This window comes from Schistocerca gregaria, chromosome 7 (genome assembly GCF_023897955.1).
Source record: "Schistocerca gregaria isolate iqSchGreg1 chromosome 7, iqSchGreg1.2, whole genome shotgun sequence".
Taxonomy (NCBI): Eukaryota; Metazoa; Arthropoda; class Insecta; order Orthoptera; family Acrididae; genus Schistocerca; species Schistocerca gregaria.
Window position 1 is genome coordinate 119,784,618 of NC_064926.1, and position 24,783 is coordinate 119,809,400.

General features: G+C 43.5%; 2 protein-coding genes across 2 annotated transcripts in view; both read right to left on the minus strand.

Annotated features, from left to right (window-relative positions):
* Positions 1-1,314: 1,314 nt before the first annotated feature.
* Positions 1,315-4,844, minus strand: LOC126282314 (cell surface glycoprotein 1-like). The gene is made up of 2 exons (XM_049981971.1): positions 4,759-4,844; positions 1,315-2,467 (listed from the first exon to the last, which is right to left on the minus strand). Exons 1-2 carry the CDS (start codon positions 4,842-4,844, stop codon positions 1,315-1,317), a joined length of 1,239 nt encoding a protein of 412 aa, XP_049837928.1.
* Positions 4,845-24,150: 19,306 nt separating this feature from the next.
* LOC126282315 (myogenesis-regulating glycosidase-like) overlaps positions 24,151-24,783 on the minus strand; it is a 90,030-nt gene continuing 89,397 nt past the window's right edge. The window contains exons 6-7 of the mRNA XM_049981972.1: positions 24,563-24,754; positions 24,151-24,454 (exon numbers count right to left, since the gene is read on the minus strand). Of these exons, the coding sequence (XP_049837929.1) occupies positions 24,321-24,454; positions 24,563-24,754 (326 nt within the window). The 3' untranslated portion in view covers positions 24,151-24,320. The remainder of the gene's footprint in view (positions 24,455-24,562; positions 24,755-24,783) is intronic.

Below are 24,783 nucleotides of genomic sequence, written 5' to 3' on the forward strand. Positions count from 1 at the left end.
ATTTCGCGTCTGTAGCTTTTCATCTTCGTGGTGTAGCAATTTTAATGACCAGAAGTGTAATTATGCCACGTAACCTCTGTAGCAATTAATTTGCAGCTTAATTACAGGCGCTACAACAAAATGAAAGCCACAATATGCATTTCTTCTCTGACGACCAACATATATGAAGAAATTGCAACCACATAGAGTGAAGAAGACTCGTAAGGTTCATAGTTACAAATTATCTCGTGTTGTCAAATCAACTGCAGAAACAATTGTCAATAAATGTTCTGCCTCTTTCTATAACAAGTCTGTGAAACATTTTCAGCTAACCAGAATGAGACGTGCTAGAGCTTATAGCTATAGCGTACACAGTTTATATGATTCGACAACTGCAGATGACTCAGTTACTCGCTGACGTGAGCGCATGTGGGTAGGCCAGTGCCTTGCACTGCAGTCAGCACTCTCACAATCCTTCCAACACTCACGACTGACTGGCCAATCGCAAGACGTGGCTCTGGGTAACACCCCGCGGCCGCTGGCCCTTTTTGCATGCTCTGACGTCATCGCTGTTAATTTACGCCACTGTCACTCACTCATGAATACCGCATGGGGCGTAGGTGTGTCGCATGTCATGGCTGCTCAGAGGTAGCGGGCATGGATGAATGGTCGGGGCTCCTCGGAGGTAGCGGGTGTCGATGAATGGTCAGTGCTGCTCGGAGGTAGCGGGTGTGGATGAATGGTCGGGGCTGATCGGAGGTAGCAGGTGTCAATGATTGGTCGGGGCAGCTCAGAGGTAGTGGGTGTCGATGAATGGTCGGGGCTGCTTGGAGGTAGCGGGTGTCGATGAATAGTCAGGGCTGCTCGGAGGTAGTGGGTGTCGATGAATGGTCGTGGCTGCTCAGAGGTAGTGGGTGTTGATGAATGGTCAGGGCTGCTCGGAGGTAGCGGGTGTGGATGAATGGTCGGGGCTGCTCGGAGGTAGTGGGTGTCGATGAATGGTCGTGGCTGCTCGGAGGTAGTGGGGGTTGATGAATGGTCAGGGATGCTCGGAGGTAGCGGGTGTGGATGAATGGTTGGGGCTGATCGGAGGTAGCAGGTGTCAATGATTGGTCGGGGCAGCTCAGAGGTAGCGGGTATCGATGAATGGTCGGGGCTGCTTGGAGGTAGCGGGTGTCGATGAATAGTCAGGGCTGCTCGGAGGTAGTGGGTGTCGATGAATGGTCGTGGCTGCTCGGAGGTAGTGGGTGTTGATGAATGGTCAGGGCTGCTCGGAGGTAGCGGGTGTGGATGAATGGTCGGGGCTGATCGGAGGTAGCAGGTGTCAATGATTGGTCAGGGCAGCTCAGAGGTAGCGGGTGTCGATGAATGGTCGGGGCTGCTTGGAGGTAGCGGGTGTCGATGAATAGTCAGGGCTGCTCGGAGGTAGTGGGTGTCGATGAATGGTCGTGGCTGCTCATAGGTAGTGGGTGTTGATGAATGGTCAGGGCTGCTCGGAGGTAGCGGGTGTGGATGAATGGTCGGGGCTGCTCGGAGGTAGCGGGTGTCGATGAATGGTCGTGGCTGCTCGGAGGTAGTGGGGGTTGATGAATGGTCAGGGATGCTCGGAGGTAGCGGGTGTGGATGAATGGTCGGGGCTGATTGGAGGTAGCAGGTGTCAATGATTGGTCGGGGCAGCTCAGAGGTAGCGGGTATCGATGAATGGTCGGGGCTGCTTGGAGGTAGCGGGTGTCGATGAATAGTCAGGGCTGCTCGGAGGTAGTGGGTGTCGATGAATGGTCGTGGCTGCTCGGAGGTAGTGGGTGTTGATGAATGGTCAGGGCTGCTCGGAGGTAGCGGGTGTGGATGAATGGTCGGGGCTGCTCGGAGGTAGCGGGTGTTGATGAATGGTCGTGGCTGCTCGGAGGTAGTGGGGGTTGATGAATGGTCAGGGCTGCTCGGAGGTAGCGGGTGTGGATGAATGGTCGGGGCTGATCGGAGGTAGCAGGTGTCAATGATTGGTCGGGGCAGCTCAGAGGTAGCGGGTGTCGATGAATGGTCGGGGCTGCTTGGAGGTAGCGGGTGTCGATGAATAGTCAGGGCTGCTTGGAGGTAGCGGGTGTCGATGAATGGTCGTGGCTGCTCGGAGGTAGTGAAGGTTGATGAATGGTCAGGACTGCTCGGAGGTAGCGGGTGTGGATGAATGGTCGGGGCTGCTCGTAGGTAGCGGGTGTGGATGAATGGTCGGGGCTGCTTGGAGGTAGCGGGTGTCGATGAATGGTCGGGGCTGCTCGGAGGTAGCAGGTGTGGATGAATGGTCGGGGCTGCTTGGAGGTAGCGGGTGTCGATGAATGGTCGGGGCTGCTCGGAGGTAGCAGGTGTCAATGAATGGTCGGGGCTGCTTGGAGGTAGCGGGTGTCGATGAATGGTCGGGGCTGCTCGGAGGTAGCAGGTGTGGATGAATGGTCGGGGCTGCTTGGAGGTAGCGGGTGTCGATGAATGGTCGGGGCTGCTCGGAGGTAGCAGGTGTCAATGAATGGTCGGGGCTGCTCGGAGGTAGCGGGTGTCGATGAATGGTCAGGGCTGCTCTGAACAGGTAGCACTCCTAAGAGCCGGCGCCCTTCAGCAGCCGCCGTAAGCAGCCTTGTCGTCCCTTATCCCGCATGAGCCTTTCACAACACATACATAGACATCAGGACACAAGCTTAACATGACTTCCTTATGCAAACTCCTGAGTTTTAGTACATACTGAATATTAAAAGTCGTAGCCACTTATCACTGAAGTTTGCAGTGATAACAAAAACATAAACTCAGAAAAGAATCCTAAGCTAGTTTACACGAATGAAAATTAATGACCTCCTGTTAAATGACTTTACAAAACGGGAGGAAACTTAATACTATTAATATAGAAATATTGTAACACAAGATTACCTTAGCTACCTCATTAAATGAATTTACACATGATTGAAGTTTCAAGAAGGAATATACACTATGTGGTCAAAAGTATCCGGACACCCCCAAAAACTTACGTTTTTCATATTAGCCGTATTGTGCTACCACCTACTACCAGGTATTCCACATCAGCGACCTCAGTAGTCATTAGACATCATGAGAGAGCAGAATTTTCACGGAAATCACAGACTTCGAACGTGATCAGGTGTTTGGGTGTCACTTGTGTCATACGTCTGTACGCGAGAATTCCACACTCCTAAATGTCCCTAGGTCCACTGTTTCTGATGTAATAGTGAAGTGGAAACGTGAAGGGACACGTGCAGCACAAAAGCGTACAGACTGACCTCATCTGTTGACTGTCAGTGACCGCCGACAGCTTCAGATGGTCGTAATGTGTAATAGGCAGCAATCTATCTAGATCATCACACAGGAATTGCAAACTGCGTCAGGATACACTGCAAGTACTGTGACATTTAGGCGGGAGGTGGGAAAACTTGGATTTCATGGTCGAACGGCTGCTCATAAACCACACATCATGCCAGTAAATACCAAATGACGCCTCGCTTGTTGCAAGGAACGTAAACATTGAACGATTGAACAGTGGAAAAACGTTGTGTGGAGTGACGAATCGCGTTACACGATGAGGCGATCCGATGGCAGGGTGTGGTTATGGCGAATGCCCGGTGAACATCATCTGCCAGCTTGCGTAGTGCCAGTAGTAAATTTCGTATGCGGTGGTGTTATGGTGGTCGTGATTTTCATGGAGGGGCTTGCACCTCTTGTTGTTTTGCGTGACACTACCACAGCACAGGCCTACACTGATGTTTTAAGCACCTTCTTGCTTCCCGCCATTGGAGAGGAATTCGGATTTGGCGACTGCATCTTTCAACACGCTCGAGCACCTGTTCAATTGCACGGCCTGCGGCCAAGTGGTTACAGGACAATAACATCCCTGGAATGGACTGGCCTACACACGGTCCTGACCTGAATCCTATAGATTACCTTTGGGATGTTTTGGAACGCCGACTTCGTGCCAGGCCTCACAGACCGACATCGACGCCTCTCCTCAGTGCAGCACTCCATAAAGAATGGGCTGCCATTCCCCAAGAAACCTTCCAGCACCTGACTGAACGTACGCCTGCGAGAGTGTAAGCTTTCATCAAGGCCAAGGGTGGGCCAACAACATATTTAATTCAGGCATTACCGATGGAGGGTGCCACAAACTTTCATTTTCAGCAGGGTGTCCGGATACTTTTGATGGCATAGTGTATATAGATACTTTACATAAATAGGTGCCACTAATATGTCACAGACCTTCGTGTTTCCTGCACTAACCTCAAGAGAAGCTCAAACATTACATCAGCAAAAACGTGAGGGGAACCTATATTCTGTGCTCTGGGGCATTCTTGTTCAAGAAATTGGTATTCGCCATCACAACAATTCAGATTACCCTCGTCAGTAACCATCTTATGGTTACGTTCTCAGATATGCATGATAATTAAGAAGTCTGTGAATTATCTTCAGTTAGTGACATTAAAGTTTGCGTAATTGAAATCGTAATTTACAGTTACCTATGTTACGGTGGCTAAACAGAAGTAACACGTGATTCTGTACATAATAACACCATTACAAAAAGATCAAACATTCCAAGTGTCCTTTACTCCTACTACTGATAGGCGTGGAATGTCTTTATGCATCGAAAAATATGACGAAAATATTTGACTTGAAAGAGACACATGATTCCTTCGTCTGAGTAACAAAACAGGAAACAAATTAATGAAACTGCATATTACCTTTCAACATACAAAGACTACACACAAAGTTTTTCTCTATTTTTTTTCTTTTTACCTGCCGGTCATCTGATCTTCCTTTTTGTTACAACAAAGAACTGACTCGCCCATGTTTAGATCAGCTGATTCTTTGGTTGTCAACATCTCTATTCCTGCTCTGTCTTACAAGTAAGATTCTTTACGTTCCTCCAAGGTTCAACGTCTCTAACGTCTTTCAATTACTCTGCTTGGTAACAAGTTATCTCTCAACATGAAAACAACACGTGGATATTTCACACATTACATTCCCATTTATTCTCAACACAGTCAAAATAAGTTCTCTTAGACTTTCCATATACACTCCTGGAAAATGAAATAAGAACACCGTGAATTCATTGTCCCAGGAAGGGGAAACTTTATTGACACATTCCTGGGGTCAGATACATCACATGATCACACTGACAGAACCACAGGCACATAGACACAGGCAACAGAGCATGCACAATGTCGGCACTAGTACAGTGTATATCCACCTTTCGCAGCAATGCAGGCTGCTATTCTCCTATGGAGACGATCGTAGAGATGCTGGATGTAGTCCTGTGGAACGGCTTGCCATGCCATTTCCACCTGGCGCCTCAGTTAGACCAGCGTTCGTGCTGGGCGTGCAGACCGCGTGAGACGACGCTTCATCCAGTCCCAAACATGCTCAATGGGGGACAGATCCGGAGATCTTGATGGCCAAGGTAGTTGACTTACACCTTCTAGAGCACGTTGGGTGGCGCGGGATACATGCGGACGTGCATTGTATTGTTGGAACAGCAAGTTCCCTTACCGGTCTAGGAATGGTAGAACGATGGGTTCGATGACGGTTTGGATGTACCTTGCACTATTTAGTGTCCCCTCGACGATCACCAGGTGTACGGCCAGTGTAGGAGATCGGTCCCCACACCATGATGCCGGGTGTTGGCCCTGTGTGCCTCGGTCGTATGCAGTCCTGATTGTGGCGCTCACCTGCACGGCGCCAAACACGCATACGACCATCATTGGCACCAAGGCAGAAGCGACTCTCATCGCTGAAGACGACACGTCTCCATTCGTCCCTCCATTCACGCCTGTCGCGACACCACTGGTGGCGGGCTGCACGATGTTGGGGCGTGAGCGGAAGACGGCCTAACGGTGTGCGGGACCGTAGCCCAGCTTCATGGAGACGGTTGCGAATGGTCCTCGCCGATACCCCAGGAGCAACAGTGTCCCTAATTTGCTGGGAAGTGGCGGTGCGGTACCCTACGGCACTGCGTAGGATCCTACGGTCTTGGCGTGCATCCGTGCGTCGCTGCGGTCCGGTCCCAGATCGATGGGCACGTGCACCTTTCGCCGACCACTGGCGACAACATCGATGTACTGTGGCGACCTCACGCCCCACGTGTTGAGCAATTCGGCGGTACGTCCACCCGCCCTCCCGCAAGCCCACTATACGCCCTCGCTCAAAGTCCGTCAACTGCACATACGGTTCACGTCCACGCTGTCGCGGCATGCTACCAGTGTTAAAGACTGCGATGGAGCTCCGTATGCCACGGCAAACTGGCTGACACTGACGGCGGCGGTGCACAAATGCTGCACAGCTAGCGCCATTCGACGGCCAACACCGCGGTTCCTGGTGTGTCCGCTGTGCCGTGCGTGTGATCATTGCCCTCTCGCAGTGTCCGGAGCAAGGATGGTGGGTCTGACACACCGGTGTCAATGTGTTCTTTTTTCCATTTCCAGTAGTGTATAAGTTATCATACTGTAGTACAGATAATTTAAGTGACAATTTTTGGATACTCCCTGTATTCACTGCAGATATTTTCTTGTTCCTACTGGATCGATGGACTGTCTATCCTTTAATAATTTCTTTGGCAAGCATCATCTCTGTTGAAATATTTCTTTCTCGGGGCTACTCAGATTCGCCATCATGTAAGTCATCTTCACTTCGCATCGCTAAAACCGCATACAACTAGTGTAACAATAGAAACACAACTTCCCGAACTTTGTCACCGTATGAAGGACCGGGGCAGTAATGACGCGAGTCTGGTTTATAACATGGACACATCTTTGGCGCACCAAAAAGTCTCATAACGGGCTACTTCCCCTGAGTTATTGCAGCTTCAAGTCGCTCCCCTTTCAATCGGCTCTGACTCTATTGAGACATTGCACTTCCAAGATCGGAGTATTCTATTCCGACACATACTCATTCTCTTATATAAGTTGTACAATAACTCTTGATGGAATTAGGAAAATATATACACTTTGTTCTAACGTGCCAACTAAAAGCTTGCTCATGATAAATGAACTGTGTTTTGACAACTTATGGGTCTTGACCAATATTTTGTTTCCTACATTGAGACTTGATCTCTTTATATGACCGCCCTGATTCTTTGCCTTCGCAAGGCCTCCTTTGTGATGCGCTTAGTTGCCCATCGAATTAATTCTTTATGGCACCTTCAGCTACTGGGGGCCAATCCACTCTCCTTAATTCCGTCAAGTGGTGAGTGAAACTTCCTGGCAGATTAAAACAATGTGCCCGACCGAGACTCTAACTCGGGACCTTTGCCTTTCGCGGACAAGTGCTCTACCATCTGAGCTACCGAAGCACGACTCACGCCCGGTACTCACAGCTTTACTTCTGCCACTATCTCGTCTCCTACCTTCCAAACTTTACAGAAGCTCTTCTGCGAACCTAGCAGAACTAGAACTCCTGAAAGAAAGGATATAGCTGAGACATGGCTTAGCCACAGCCTGGGGGATGTTTCCAGAATGAGATTTTCACTCTGCAGCGGAGTGTGCGCTGATATGAAACTTCCTGGCAGATTAAAACTGTGTGCCCGACCGAGACTCGAACTCGGGACCTTTGCCTTTCGCGGGCAAATGCTCTACCATCTGAGTTACCGAAGCACGACTCACGCCCGGTACTCACAGCTTTACTTCTGCCAGTATCTCGTCTCCTACCGAGTTCGAGTCTCGGTCGGGCACACAGTTTCAATCTGCCAGGAAGTTTCATATCAGCGCACACTCCGCTGCAGAGTGAAAATCTCATTCTGGAAGTGGTGAGTGGTTCGACAGTGGCATTTTATCCATGACTTCCTGGAAATCTTTCAGGTAGTGTGCCCAGTTTTAGTGTTGCCGATGGCAGTAAATAAGACATTGTTCTATGTAGCCATCCCACGTCTCATAAGACTGCAACCGTCTGTCCTGTTACACCTCTGAGAGGAGTGAACGTTGTGTACTTTGACACGAGATCTATGACAACGACTACACACTTGCATCCCTCTACCGTTAGGGTGCATGATCTAGAAGGTCGTCTGCTGCGGAAAACCGTTCATAGTGACAGAAGTGCCATCCTTCGCAAATTGCTGCAGACTTCCATGCTGGGCCATAAACAAGCGTCAGCGTTCAAATCATTCAACGAACCATCATCGACATGGGTATCCTTGATGACTGCACAACACAAAGCTTTACGCCTCGTTGGGCCCGTCAACACCGACAATGGATTGTCCACGATTGGAGATGTGTTGCCTGGTCGGAAGAGTCTCATTTCAAATTGTATCGAGCGGATGGACGTGTTCGGGTATGGAGACAACCTCATGAATCCATGGACCCTGTATGCCAACAGGTGACTGTTCAGACTGGTGGAGGCTACGTAATGGTGTGGGACGTGTGCAGTTGGAGTGATATGAGGCCCCTGATACGTCTAGATACGACTCTGACAGGTTTCATGTACGTAAGCATCCTGTCCCATCATCTGCATCCATTCACGTCCTTCGCGCATTCCGACAGACTCGTTCAAATCCAGCAGAACAATGCGACACCCCAAACGCCCAGCATTGCTACAGAGTAGCTCCAGGAACACTCTTCTGAGTTTAAACACTTTCCCTGGGCACCAAACTCTCCATACGTTAACATTATTGAGCATATTTGGGATCCTTTGTAACGTGCCCCCCTCCCCCTCTTCCCCATCGTACTCATACGGATTTATGGACAGCCCTGCAGGATTCATGGTGTCACTTCTCCCCAACACTACTTCAGACATGAGTTGAGTCCATGTCATGTTGTGTTGCGTCACTTTTGCGCGCTCGCGGGGGACTTACACGATATTAGGCAGGTACAGCAGTTTCTTTGGCCCTTCAGTGCATACAGGGTGGTCCACTGATCGTGACCGGGCCAAATATCTCACGAAATAAGCGTCAAACGAAGAAACTACACAGAGCGAAACTTATCTAGCTTGAAGGGGGAAACCAGATGGCGCTATGGTTGGCCCGCTAGATGGCGCTGCCATAGGTCAAACGGATATCAACTGCGTTTTTTTAAAAAAATAGGAACCTCCATTTTTATTACATATTCGTGTAGTACGTAAGGAAATATGAATGTTTTAGTTGGACCACTTTTTTCCTTTGTTATAGATGGCGCTGTAATAGTCACAAACATATGGCTCACAATTTTTTTAAATTAAAATACATAACGTAGGTACGTTTGCACATTTTATTTCGGTTGTTCCAATGTGATACATGTACCTTTGTAAACATATCATTTCTGAGAACGCATGCTGTTACAGCGTGATTACCTGTAAATACCACATTAATGCAATAAATGCTAAAAATGATGTCCGTCAACCCCAATGCATTTGGCAATACATGTGACGACATTCCTCTGAACAGCGAGTAGTTCGCCTTCCGTAATGTTCGCACATGCATTGACAATCTGCTGACGCATGGTGTCAGGCGTTGTTTGTGGATCACGATAGCAAATATCCTTCAACTTTCCCCACAAAAAGAAATCCGGAGACGTCAGATACGGTGAACGCGCGGGCCATGGTATGGTGCTTCGACGACCAATCCATCTGTCATGAAATGTGCTATTCAGTATCGCTTCAACCGCACGCCAGCTGTCTGCCGGACATCCAACATGTTGGAAGTACATCGCCATTCTGTCATGCAGTGAAACGTCTTGTAGTAACATCGGTAGAACATTACATAGAAAATCAGCATACATTGCACCATTTAGACTGCCATCGATAAAATGGGAGCCAATTATCCTTCCTCCCATAACGCCGCACCATATAGTAACCCACCAAGGTCGCTGATGTTCCACTTGTCGCAGCCCTCGTGGATTTTCCGTTGCTCAATAGTGCATATTATGCCGGTTTACGTTAGCGCTGTTGGTGAATGACGTTTCGTCGCTAAATAGAACGCGTGCAAAAATCTGTCATCGTCCCGTAATTTCTCTTGTCCCCAGTGGCAGAACTGTACACGACGTTCAAAGTAGTCGCCATGCAATTCCTGGTGCACAGAAATATGGTACGGGTGCAATCTATGTTGATGTAGCATCCTCAACACCGACGTTTTTGAGATTCCCGATTCTCGCGCAATTTCTCTGCTACTGACGAGCGGATTAGCCGCGACAGCAGCGAAAACACCTACTTGGACCTCATCATTTGTTGCAGGTCGTGGTTGACGTTTCACATGTGGCTGAACGCTTCCTGTTTCCTTAAATAACGTAACTATCCGGCGAACGGTCCGAACACTTGGATGATGTCGTCCAGGATACCGAACAGTATACATAGCACACGCCCGTTGGGCATTTTGATCACAATAGCCATACATCAACACGATATCGACCTTTTCCGCAATTGGTAAACGGTCCATTTTAACACGGGTAATGTATCACGAAGCAAATACCGTCCGCGCTGGCGGAATGTTACTTGATACCCCGTACTTACACGTTTGTGACTATTACAGCGCCATCTATTACAAAGCGAAAAATGTGGCCCCAGTAAAACATTCATATGTCTTTACGTACTACACGAATATGTATTAAAAATAGGGGGTTCCTATTTTTAAAAAAACGCAGTTGATATCCGTTTGACCTATGGCAGCGCCATCTAGCTGGCCAACCGTAGCGCCATCTGGTTTCCCCCTTCAAGCTAGACGAGTTTCGTTCTTTGTAGTTTTTTCGTTTGATACCTATTTCATGAGATATTTGGCCCGGTCACTATCATTGGACCACCCTGTATAATATCACGATAACAGCAATTACGATATATCTCCTTTCTGTGGTGACTGTGAACTAACCTAACCTCCGTTTTTGAGGCAGATGAGATGTGAATTGTTACATTACGCGTAGACGAGCTAATCGGCCACCTAGAACTGCTACGAGGTTGGGTGAATTTGTTTCATGACTGAATGCAAGCGGGCCCGGTTCTCAGGGCGCACCGCAGCAGTTCTGGCCTCCAGCTAGGTGACCGGTACGAGCGAGTCCAGCTACGAAGACTAGCAGCGTCGCCTGAAATGCGAAAATCCAGAAGTTGGGAATTTGGACGGCTGTTACCCGCATGGCCTTTCTACAGGAGACGCTCCAAGAAATGGCGGAGTGTCAGAGAGTCCTAAAGATGACCAAGCTACAGCTCCTGAGATTGGACAATAACTCACTGTCAAATATTAGTGCATATCTGAATACATCCAATGACACAACAATAATTTCAACATCTATAGAACGACAGGAGTTAATATTTCACAGTGTATAAACATTTTCACAATGAACCTCTGAATTACCAAATTTAATAGCTTCATGCGGTTTCAAAGAACGATATCTCAGATGACAGCATTGCACTACAGCCTTCATCTGTGAAAGTTGCATATCTGTATCTACTTTATTTATTGATTAATTACGACTTTAATATCTATCATATTCTGCAATTCTCTGTCAGAACATTGTATCCGCCACAGTCACGCCAAATGAACACAGTGTAAATACCGCTTATTTTGTCAATAATTCTGTATTTGTTTTATAAATAGTTTACTATTTGGCAGTAACTTCGTTTAAATGATGATTGGTAGTGTTATTAAAAAACTGCGCTAATTTAAAAGTGGTCAGTCACATGTGTTAGCGGACACCACAACTGAAAAGAGAACCTGAAAACAGAATCAAGAAAGCATAAATAATTGTTTAGGTGATAATTAATGACAATCTATTGTCATTTATAGCGAGTGCACTTGCGCAAGGGTACTGGCTTATTTATTTATGGACAAATGCCGGCTGGAGTGGCCGTGCGGTTCTAGGCGGTGCAGTCTGGAACCGAGTAACCGCTACCGTCGCAGTTCGAATCCTGCCCCGTGCATGGATGTGTGTGATGTCCTTAGGTTAGTTAGGTTTAAGTAGTTCTAAGTTTTAGGGGACTGATGACCTTAGAAGTTAAGTCCCATAGTGCTCAGAGCCATTTGAACCATTGAACTAATCTTTATTTATATTTATTGTGAATGGTTTGAATTTGACTCAATCAGTATAACATTTCTCTACTTAAATATTCTGGTAATTTATTAGTTTTGTCCTTGAAAGTGGTAATCTTGAGTCAGGTAACTCCTGTAGAACTTAACGACAATGTATTTTTGGTGCGACGACCTTCAGCTAATGGAAAAGCGCACAGTAGCAGAACACTGCGGCAGTCAAGTAGAGACTTAACTTTTGGAGTGCAGAGCTCAAGGGAGCGATTGTAGACACCTTGTGTCGAGTGCTCAGAGGAGTCAGAACTGTCTACTATAACGAGTAGTATTCGTTACTATTCTGGACCGTGAACGGCCGCTACTATGACTTCTGAAGGGATTTTAAATTCCAAGAGGTTTGAATGTGGTCCAGTGTAGGACTCTATTTCTGCTTGATCTACGGAATTTAGAATGGACAATATATCAGTTACTATCCTTTGAATCACGTGTGTTAATTTGTAATTCATCATGTTGAATTATCAACAGTTTTCAGCTGGTGAATATTTCGTGTATTGTTATCACGAAATGGGGTTAGTTTTCACGTATCTTTGATGACTGTTTGGCTTTGAGATTTCGCTACCATTCTCGTAACGCTCTCAACATAACGTTGCTGCATTTGATAAGGGTACTTTTTTGTTTGTACTTTAACTGAATATTGTAGGACCACTTCCCGTTTGTTTGAGATTTCTGTTCTTGAGAAAATAGTGTTCAACATTTCTCTGTTGTCTACAACTAGAGATGTTAGAAAGGAACCCTTGTTATTAAATTATAGATTTAACTTTTATTTTGTAGTTCTGTGTATTTTATTGACTCGCAGTTCTAGCCAATGCATAGGCTATTTGACGGCAGGATCACAGCTCCAGGTTATCATTTGCAGTAAATTAGCTGCGGGTCATGAAAGCTGACGTGCGTGCCTCGATCCTATGACTACATCGAGCCATTCTTATTAAAACAGAGTCGTACAAAGCGCAAGTACTTGACGTACGAGTGACTGCAGGTAAAGACGCAACGGGTTTGCTTGTATGGGATGTTGTTTGGAAAATCAACTACGCAAGCTGTAACCGTTAGGTACTGGGACAGAATTTATCATAAAATCTTCACCAATCGACCATTAAAATCAAATAATTTCTTTTACTAATCGTGTGATTGTAATGTTTCGTTAATAATTTCAGTTAGTTCTGGTTGATAAAGTTATCTTTGGTGAACAAATTTCATTACGCAGAATATTCGATCTAAAATCAAATAAAATGTAAAAAGTTAATTACAGACCACTGGTGATGCTTTACCTCAATAAAGCGAAACGCGTCTGGTGAAACATGGTGCATCGCTACCTCCTCCCCTAAACTAGCTGTTAATGTAGCGCACCATTTCTGAAAGTCGTCTGATTACAAGAGTTCAGTTTATACACCACTAGCGGAACATAACCTCAAGGCTGCCTAAAATCGGACCTAATGAAAGTAAAACAGAAATGTATATTAGCCAGACAGCTACGCAAATTACACATATTGGAAAGATGTGTACTTGTGTTACTATTATTATTATTACTGAAAACTTATTCAGCCTTTAAGAACATATTAGCTACAGTCTATCAGACTGTAACATGCCATAACTTCATTATCATTAGTCTGGGTCTTCCAGCTACAGTTCCCCACGCCCCCTCCTTTCTCTTTCAGAATTACAGACTCGAGTTTACGTTCAAGTTTAAAGAGACGTCGTCTTACAGATACAGGATTACCTACAAGCCTTACCGACACCGTCTAATAGGGGGCTGTGAATATAAAACTGGAAAGTAAGATTCATAGAGTACTGCAAATTCTGTGTGAACATACAAGCTCCATGAATGGACGCTTAACGATATCTCGCATAAATCTAAGTGTTAGAGTGAGAAAACTAGAATCTATACGAGTAAAGTAGGCAGGTTCACGCACAGATCAAGAGGTAAAGAGTTTTATGGATACTAATTGTCCAGCGACTTCCACTGCTGACAGCCCAGCATTATTCAGTATTAACTAATTTTTGTTTCATTATGAAATAGTTATTTTCACTTATTGTTTTACTGATTGAAGTATGTCTTGCCGGATCTATTAATTTCATTTGGTAGTGGTACACGAAATCTTTTTACATAATCCGGTTAATTACCACCTCTGACATGGCGACATGGTTCATCATGAAAAATAGAAAACTATTTGCTAAAATATGCAAAATCCGCGTGTTATCAGTGTATCATTCAATCCTGTTATTTATGAACTACACCATTTCATCACATAACCTTATAAGCCTGTTGACGAAAAAGGATACGATGTAGTTTGATTCAAGGTTCGCGAATTTATCTTAAATCCGAAACGTACTCAAGTAGAGAGAAGTTGTAGACTTCAATATAAGAATGCTTGTAGCCCAATATCTTGGAAGTTTACCTGTAACCTTAGACCATAATCTATTACAGGGAATTGTAAAGAACACAAGATTTTCCTGAACTTCCTAAAAACTAGTTGTTTAGGGTAAAATATCGTTTAGCCCAGTTGGAAAGTGGTGTTTAAAGTCTTCTTGTAATCGCTGTGCTTTTGTATACAAAAACATTTTTACGAACTGCACATAAAGGTAGTTCAAAATTTTCAAAATTTGCTACCTCGTTCCTGTAACATTTTTGAGAAACCATTGAAACGTCTCCTTAGAAAAATTAATGAATTACTGTGCTGATAAACCTCTTACATTCTTTAATTTTCATACAGCTGAGCAGAACTGAACGTACTCAGATATTTCGCTCTTTACCTATTCTGATCAACACTAAACTGACACACAATATATTTAGCGCAACGCAATCTGACTTTCAAAAATCCCTACAAAAGAATGGCCCTGACTAACATTAACCTATACCTTTCACAAATCACTTACCTCAGAAAAATCTTCCTTACTCGATCTACTGCAATACAGCGAGCGCCACTACTGCCAGCTTAATAGTGCTCAAAAGTCATAATATATATAGCAGTCCATGACATCCAGTCTTACAAATTTACTGTCTCTGATGGACACACATCCAGATCATCCGCTCTCAAAACTCCGCCATCTCTCTCCCCACATTCGCCACTGCTGGCAGCTAACCTCCAACCAGTGTTGCCAACTCTAAAAAATCCGAGTCGCTAGATTCAATATCAAAAATCGCCAGAAAGTCGCTAAAACTGATTTTACTAGGAGTAATTTCGTGCTGTGAATGGTGCAATAAGCCAGTGGGAGGGGGGGGGGGTAATAAAATATTAATAAAAATGTCTCATATTGTCTTAATTAAATGACACATCGCTTGCAACAAAATACATATAAAATACGCTAATGTTTAATTAAATATGTTATCATAATTGATGGAACACATAAATTGTTCTTTCAATCACAGTAGTTCAATAATCTAGAAATATACAACTATATTCGTAACAAAAGAAAGCAAGATCTCAAATTAGGTTACAAAATATATGCATACCAGTATGTGAGCTAATCATCGTCGTCACTCAGAAGATCGAAGAACTCTTCTGTTTCATGCTCTGACAGAACTGTAGTTGATGTAGAGGGTTGAACGACTCTCAAAAGATGATGTTGCAGTTCGACTGGTTTTGTCGCAAAAGAGTAATTTTTGTTCATTTCAATAAGCTCCAATACGTCTGACGGTATGTCAAAAGATGCAGAATCTTTATTTTGTTTCTTCAGCTGGGCTCTCAATATGATCAAAGCAGTAATTGTCTTTAACGATAATCTGTTACGTTGTTTAGTTTTTATAATGTTCATAGAACTGAATATTCTTTCCACTTTTGCATTTGAATGCGGTAGGCATAGAACAGTCATTGCTAGCTGTGAAATCAAAGGAAAAGGACTCTCCCCTGCGGTATTTTTATACTGCAAAACCTCACTCCAAAATCGAACAGTGTTAGTAGTGTTATTCCACCTAATGAAGTTGATATTATGCCATTCTTGCAGCTTACCGTCAATGAAATGGCCACTATAACCCAATTCTTTGGCTACATCCGCTACAGCATTATTTTTATTCACTTTCAGTGTTTCTTCAACATTCAGCATTGACATTTTTTTCAGGACGGTAACGTTACTTGGCATTCTTTGTTGAATTTCTTTTATGAGTTTCAGACTAAACTGAATGCATCTCTTCTTCAAATAAACTTTATTTTCTTCAGACAAACTTGACTCAGACAATTTCTGTTGAAACATAAAGCCAAGGTTCGGATTTGCGTACATACATTCGCTTGGAACTGGTGTTGCCAGTAAATTAACAGTTGGAAAAACTATGTTTTGTCCGAGTGACTGCATGAGAAATACAAGTGTATCTAGTAATTTAGTTGGGTCATTGTCTTCTCCTTCAAAAGCTTTTATTGCTATTTGTACGTCTTTTAAAGCATGTTTAAGGTAAAACATGTAAAGATGATTTGAGTCGTCACAATACATCTTGTACAAAATATCGGCAGTGTAACAATTGTCTTGAACCATGGCAAGTGAAAAATGTAGCGTTAGTTCTTCCCATTGCTCCAGAATTCTTCGTATTGATGGTTCAATTGAAAGCCAACGTGTTGCACAGACCTTCAAAATTTTTAGTGGCTGTTTACCACAATTTATTGTCTCATAAACCTTTTTATATTCCTCTTGTCTTTTGAGTGAAATGAAGAACCAATTGTAAGTTTCCCGTACAAGAAACTCTATGTTTCTAGGTATGGTGTTCACTGAGGCGTGCGAAACTGAAAGCTGAAGAGAGTGACAAATGCAACGGATCAGTACCAAATGCTTCAAACCATATTCTCTTTTGAGTTGTTCGAAAAGCCCGTTGTTTATTCCAACCATTGCAGAATCATTATCTGTGCCAATTCCTACCATATTAGCGACTGGAAGTTTGAGATCTTTCAAAAAATTCACAAGCACAGCACCCAGATTTCTTGCATCTGCAGTTTCTACTACAGCGAGTTTGAGAAACGCTGATCTAATCGTTTGGTTGTTTAACTATAGTACAGTACAACGATACCTAGCATTTTAGATATTGATACATCTGTGGATTCATCTATTAATACACTGTATTTTTGGTTACCTATATCTTCAACCAATGATTGTGTAAAATATGGAGCCAGAACTTCAGTTATAATGTTAGTGCACTTTGCACGATGTAATTGCATATTGTTAGCGCCCTCATCATCGGAAAACACCTTCTTACACAGTATTCCTAAATGATCTACAACTAAAATAGAACAATGTTCAGCAATAAATAAGGAAAGGGCGCCTTCCGCTCTGCTTGCTATTCTAACTATAGTTTTCGGAACAATTTTCACAGGTAAGGTGGTTTGTGTTTTTTGTTAAATCAATTTTTTGTTTATGCTTAATAGTTTTCGAATGCTTTCTAATATCACACAATTTAGCATAAAACTATGTTGCACATATCTGACATCTTGCTTTGGATAAATCTCCAACGACTGGTTTCAGTCACCCATTGAATTCAGATTTTGCTTCCCACGCCTCCCGATATTTTTGAGCATACTGCTTCTTCTTCTGAGGTAAATCCATTTTATAAGACACCACAACATAAGTTTCACGAGTTTATAATCACTGAAAATACATTAAAACTCAGGCGAACTAGGTGTCATGAAACAACCTACTCACTCGCTAACTCGATATCAGTCCTATTGTTCATTGTTTAAAACGTAATAATGTCTGAGATACCCCCACCGAATTGTTCTTGCGTTACCATTGTGCATATGGTGATAATTTGACTGCGAGTTAACATTTCGAAAAATTAGAGATTGCTGGACAGAAACATATTTTATAATATTTAATATTACGTATGTTTTTTGTCAATCAGAAAAATGAAGAGAGTTCAAAAGTTGAAGAATTATAGATCGATACGCTATCGACGATAACAGGCTAGTGGGTAATGAATAACGAATTGTTCTATAGTCAAGGTTTTCTTACTCTGTAGGCAGTTCCCACATTCAGGTTTACTAAATGCTGAACAATGCTACATGATCTGCTAAGAACTTAATTTAACTTAGTAAATCTAGAACAAAGTCAGTGTAGTACCCATTCTATAATTAAAATCTTAGTTTTGTTAATGAAAATGCTGACCCGAAATAGTTTTGATTTGTACTTCAAAAGTTGTCAGTACTCCAAAAGTCGCCAGATAAGTCGCTAAGTAATTTTTGTGGCTAAAAGTTTTTTTGTCGCTAAGACGAAGGCAAAAGCCGCCATTTCTAGCAACAAAGTCGCTCAATTGGCAACACTGCCTCCAACTGCGCAACGCTACGCGTTCTTAACAGCCAACTGCCCAACACTACAATAGCCAACAATAAAGCAAACCAGCCACAGACTGCACACAGCACAGCCAGTGATTTTCATACAGAGCGCTACGTGGCGTTACCAATAATGAAAACCTATACAGCCTACTTACACCATGAAGTCAGAATCAGAATCAGAGATAATCGATCTCACAATGTACTACAAATTGTTGACATTTCTTTTCCTTCACTGTAAATTCGAAATATTTCTCGTTGACCTGTAACCAGGGGGGGGGGGGGCAAATGGCCTGCGCAGATCGGCGAATATTTCGTCTTTCAGCGCATGACGTCAGCATAGGAGCACGTTGTGTCGAGGCGCCAAAAGAGCTGTTTTACCGGTGTTGTTGATTTGCTTTAGTTTGTGGTGTTGTTGCGGCGATTTGTAAAAGTGTTGCGTTAAAATGCCTGGGTGTGCTGTAACAGGGTGTCTGTCATACAGCCGAAAGACAAAAGGCACGGATATAATTTATCATTCGTTCCCAAAAGACGTTAAAGTGCAGAAGGCCTGGATTATGAAGTGCCACCGAAAAGATCGCTTCAATGTTGCGACGTCAACTGTTTGTTCATTGCATTTCACATCCGATGATTATCTACGTGACTTGCGAGCAGTACTTCTCAATCTACCGCCGAAGAAAACACTTAAACCAGACGCAGTGCCGAGTGTGAATATACCAGGAAGTGTTCCCAGTGTTAGTGAAAATTCAGGCCCTGATGACACAGTTTCTCCGAATAAGGCAGACAGGTTGCAGGCAAGAAAGACAATGAAAAATGCAATTGAGCACCTGGTTAGTGTGTCTCCGAAAAAAAGAAAAATAGACCAGTCAATAGCGACAGATGACTGTGACACTGATAGTATACAGATCAGCGAACTCTGTAAACTTTAGAAGAATTAGAATACAGGAACCGCAGACAGACAGCTATGTGTGCAAATCTCAGGTGTAGTGAGAAGCTTTTAAAACTCAAAGTAAAAGCTTGTGGTGAGAAAATAAAATATCAACAAAAGTGTCAAAAGAAGTAAGTGCAGGAGAAAGTGACTAAAATATTAGACAAATTGTTCTCAAAAGCACAGATAATCTGCTTGTTGAGTACAAAGAAACGAGCAAAATGGCAAAGGGAAGATATTTGTAAAGCGGTTACACTTCGTGCTGTGTCTAGGAAGTGTTACTTGTTTTTAAGAAATCAGGTCGATTTCCCACTTCCAGGACTGTCAACACTTAAGAGATGGACGTCACGCTCTTTCAGATGCTTTACTGGTGTGCTGATAGACGTTTTGCAACTAATGAAAGCCCACTCATCTGTATTGACAAAAACTGAACGTGTGTGTGCTATCATTCGACGAAATGAATGTAGACAGCAATATTATCTATGATCCTGTTGAAGATCGTGTTGTAGGGCCACACAGTAACGTTCTATTTGTTATGGTACGTGGTTTGCTTTCTGGGTGGAAGCAACCCATTTACTATGATTTTGACACACAAATAACAGCTGATCGGTTAAATAGTATTATCTGCTCTGTACAAGATGTTGGTTACGATGTTGTTGCGGTAGTGTGCGATCTGGGAACAAAAAATCGATCTGTGTTGAAAGATTTTAATGTGACAGAAACAAATTCCTGCTTTTCCAATCCGCAGTATGAAAATAAACGAATCTGGGTGTTTTCAGATGTACCGCATTTGTTTAAATTAATGAGGAACCACTTTCTGGATGACGGACTAAAGCTTCCAAGCGGGAAAATTGTTAATAAATCGATTGTAGAAAGACTGCTCGCATTAGATAGGAGTGAAATGAAGTTGTGTCCTAAACTGTCACAGCTTCATCTCAGTGTCAAGGGGAGAGAGCGTCAAAGGGTTTATTTGGCAATGCAACAGCAAAAGCCATAAAGTACCTAATGCCTGAACAAGAGGAAGCAGCAAATTTTTTTCAGTTAGCAAACGACGCATTTGACATTCTGAATGCTTGGAGGTACAATAAGAATGTGTTATCATGTGGTTATGGAATACATAAGGATGTTCAAGAAAGAATATTGAGAGAACTGTATACGTGTGCCGAAAAAATGCGCGTAGGCAATGCAAATCACTTGCTCCCATTCCAGAAAGGCATTATGACAACTGTTCGGTCATTACTTGGACTGTTTTCAGATCTCCAGTCACTACAAAAAACATATATTTTAACTGCAAGATTGAACCAGGATGCACTGGAAAATTTTTCTCACAGATGAGAGGAATTGGTCATTTCCATTTGAACCCTTCTCCAACAGAAGTAAAATATCAATTACGGCTGTTACTGCTGGGACACAATGCTCGTGACATTCCTCTGTCAAGTGACACATCAGTAGAGGCAGATAAGTGTGATGGATTTTTGCCGTCACATCTGTTCACAGGAATTTTGCCTGACATGAGCGAAGCACTGCAAATGATAGATGGTGGAAAAGAGCTACGAAATACTGACTTTCCTGTTCAACCTGCACCAGAAGAATCTGCTGTCAAAGAGGGATGTGACTGCTCTGAAGAAGGATTCCGTTACCTGGCTGGCTGCATTGCATATCGTGCAAAGAACTGTGACAAGACACTGGGAACGCCGTGTGCTGATATTTTAAGTCCTCCAACAAATGAAAATTATGGTTGGATTGAATTTCTATCTCGCGGTGGGCTTACAGTTCCAACAGATGAGTGGCAACATAAGGTGCCTCAGTTTGAACTAATTTTTAATGAATTTAGTGGATTGGATAGTATTTCCAAGGAAAAAAATATGGTGAGAACAATATGCGCTGCCGTCCAAACTAAATATCCGGAATTTTCGTCACGTTATCAAACTGTATGTCAGAACACGACTTTACATTCGTATGCGGTTCCTCAATACGAAGCATAAAATGCAGAAAGCAGCAGCACAGAAGCGGAAACCAAGACAGTGGCACTCTTCTCCTACTGCAAACATCTAAACAGGTAAATCAACTATTTGAAATCATTTCCTGAGAACTTATTGGTGTTACAAGTAGTTGCTTGTCCTTAGTAAGAGTCGCTTGTTGCGCTAGCCGCTGCCTCGCTTTGCTCCTACAGTGACGTCACTGCGCCAGCCAATCACAGCCGATTTAGCTTCGGGCCCAACCTCCCTTTTAAATAACCTTGACCTGTAACGTACTGGCCGTGTGTAGTAGTAGTGTCACACCTGAAGCCAATCAACCCGCTTTCTCCACGGCAATGGCTGCAGCGGTCGGCCTAGGACGCAGTCGTTTACTCACACCAGCTGCTCGCAACGTCTTGTTATGGGCAAGTACTCTACACAGCTTGAAAGTAGCACCTTGGAAGTGGTACAAATTTGCGTTAATACATATGAAGAACTTAGTAGCTCGTAACAGATCGTGATGACGCATCGTGATAACAAGCAACAAAATTGCTGTTGTTCTACATTACTGTGGTAAAGTGCAATGGAAATACACACATGTGTCTGAAGCAGTTTCGCGATATTATTATCTCGTTGTGCGATAACTTCTACGAGGAAAAGGTTAAGCAGTGCGAAGATGTGGCCCTTTGTATGGAGCTTCAGCTCTGCGTTGGACTCGTTACAAACGTATAAATTCAGGTCACTTTCTGTGAAAATGTCTATGATCATTCAAAAAGATGAATTTTCTTCCGATATGCTCGTGGTAATGCCTGCAGGAAATTCGTAACTGAGTTTGATAAGATTTTTGCACAAAGTTACCTGCTGATAGTGGATCACTAACGCGAAAGAAATCTGTGATTTAAGTCGCTGTATGACATTGAGTGCAGTGATTATTTTAATGAGCTTAATGGCAGAGTTTCCGTCCCTGCAGCACATTGGAATTGTAAACATTAAGTGTCGGCTTCCTCTTGTCAAATTCGTCACATCTTCATCGGACACTAAAGACAGCGCACTGTCATCATAGACTTCCTTCCCTGCTTATCGCCATACTTAGCTTTCGGTTGTAGTTAGTGCAGCTCATTCCATTCTCATCACTTTTTGATGCTAATGTTTTGGGTCTGCCTCTTGATTCTTTCCAATGACTTTTCTTGCTTAGATTAGTAGTCTGCTATATTCTAGGGGAATCAGGTAGCAGACAGTACTCCTAACCTCACTGTCATCTTCTTTCATCATGCTCTTCTTTGTGTCCTTCATACTGACAACTAACAGCCGTCTTCATTTAAAGCTCATCTTTCAAACAAAAATTTGAATTACAGATAAGCGCTCACGACAGTTTTTCCAGCAAGCCCTATCGTAATTTGTGTCGCTACTATATTTAATCTTTGGTAGCGCAACGGAAAACAGACTCGTGAGTTCAAATAAAAATGCTTAGTTACTACTACAAAAAGGGCTAAGTCATCTAGATGTGCACAGATTATGAACCGTTAGTGTGACTGAGGTCGCTTTATAGAGTACCGCCCGTGCAATGCACATGTTTCTGCAGTTTTTATAATATGTAACATCTTTGATCCTTACTGAAATACAAAACGCTAACCTTTGAACACAAAGCGAGAATTTGTCGGAGAATTGAATGTGATCTGAAGTAAGTGCTGACCGTTCTGCTGCCTTTACCAACTGTGAACTGTACGGTTGTTGCTGCCTTCAGTCCCTCCCCACTACTCTAACGTGTGCAAGCCTCTTCATCTCCGACTATCTACTGCAACCCACATCCTTCTGAATCTGCTTGCTGTGTTTATCTCTTGTTCTCCCTTTACGATTTTTACCATCCACATTTCCCTTTAGTTGTAAACTTGTGATCTCTTGATGATGTCTCAGTATGTGTCGTATCAAACGGTCTCTTCTTTTACTCAAGTTAAGCCACAAATTTCTTTTCTTCCCTGTTATGTTGAGTACCTCCTCACCGGTTATGTGATCTATCCATCTAATCACAGCATTGCCTATAGCGTCAAATTTCAAAAGCTCCCACTCTCTCCTTGTATGAACTGTTTATTGTCCACGTTCCAGTTCCATACAAGACTACACTCCAGGGAAATACATTCAGAAAAGACTTTCTAAAACTTAAATTTATATTCGATGTTAATAAATTTCTCCTCTCGCAAACGATTTTCTTACGATAGCCAGTCTATACTTTATGTACTGTTTACTTCGGCCATCATCGGTTATTTGACAGCGATAGCAAAACTCATCTTCTAGTTTTAGCATATCGCCTGATTTAATTCGCCTATGTTCGGCTTCAGTTGATATGCTTTGAGATGTTCGTCTTATATCCTCCTTTCAAGACACTGTCCATTCCGCTCGACTTCTGTTCCAAGTTCTTTGCTGTTTCTGACACAATTACATTGTCATCGGCAAGCCTCAAAGTTTTATTTTTTCTCCCTGAATTTTGATCACCTACCTAAAAATGTAAGTCTAGGCTCAAATGGCTCTGAGCACTATAGTACTTTACATCTGAGGTCATCAGTCCCCTAGAACTTAGAACTACTTAAACCTAACTAACCTAAGGACATCACACACATCCATGCCCGAGGCAGGATTCGAACCAGCGACCGTAGCGGTCACGTGGTTCCAGACTGAAGCGCCTAGAACCGCACGGCCACACCGGCCGGCAGTAAGTCTAGAGACCAATAACGTCATCAGTTTGGTCCCTTGGGAATTCACTCACATTTGAGCATTTAAAGTAGTATTTGCACCTTATCATTTGTTTATGTAATCCAACCGCTGTCTTTCCACACGGTTTTTACCCGCTACTACCATACCATATAAGTTATTCCCTGAAGACACGTATCCTACAATTGCATCCCTTCGTCTTCGCAGTATTTCCCGTTTGTTCTTGTGGCACAGGAAATTGTGAGGGTGGATGGTGGGTACCTCCAAATCCTTGACAATTATTAAATACATTTATTGATTACATTCAATGACTCCAGACTCATACATAAGATAACGTAAGTGAAGTAGTCAGTGGTCAGACTACCAAAATTCAAAACTTAATATCTAACACAATAGAACTCACACAATTTAAAATGATTAAAGCACTCTCAGCATCATTTTAAGGATAAGAGTTGATGCTGATAGCATATTATTGAATGAGACTGACAAGAGAATTATGTAAATAGGTGGTGGAACGTAGGCAAACAAATGTAGAAAACTACAGTGCTGGTGACCCAACTACAAGCTGTTGCAGGAATGAACAGTCGAAGCTGTGAGGAGCCCCCATTGTCAGGGAGATCAGAGTAATCTGTAAAACGGAATGATTTTATGAGAAATGTTGTAGTGTCGTTGCATTTCATAAGAATCTGTATTTCTGACTTGAGGTAGAGGTCTTAAGAGTATGAGTCATGCCTACCGGAGAGTCGGGTGAAGTAAGGCAGGACGGTGAGTGGAGCCGAGTAGTTGGTGAGCCAGACGGGGCCCTCTATGACTGGGTGTTTTGGGTCCGCCTCGTCCCTCCAGATGCCCCTGGGCAGGTAGATGTCACGGCTGGCTGCGCCCTCCTCCAGCACCGGCGCCACCAACAGGTCCTCTCCCAGCAGGAACTCTGCACCGAAGACACGGAACACGTTACAA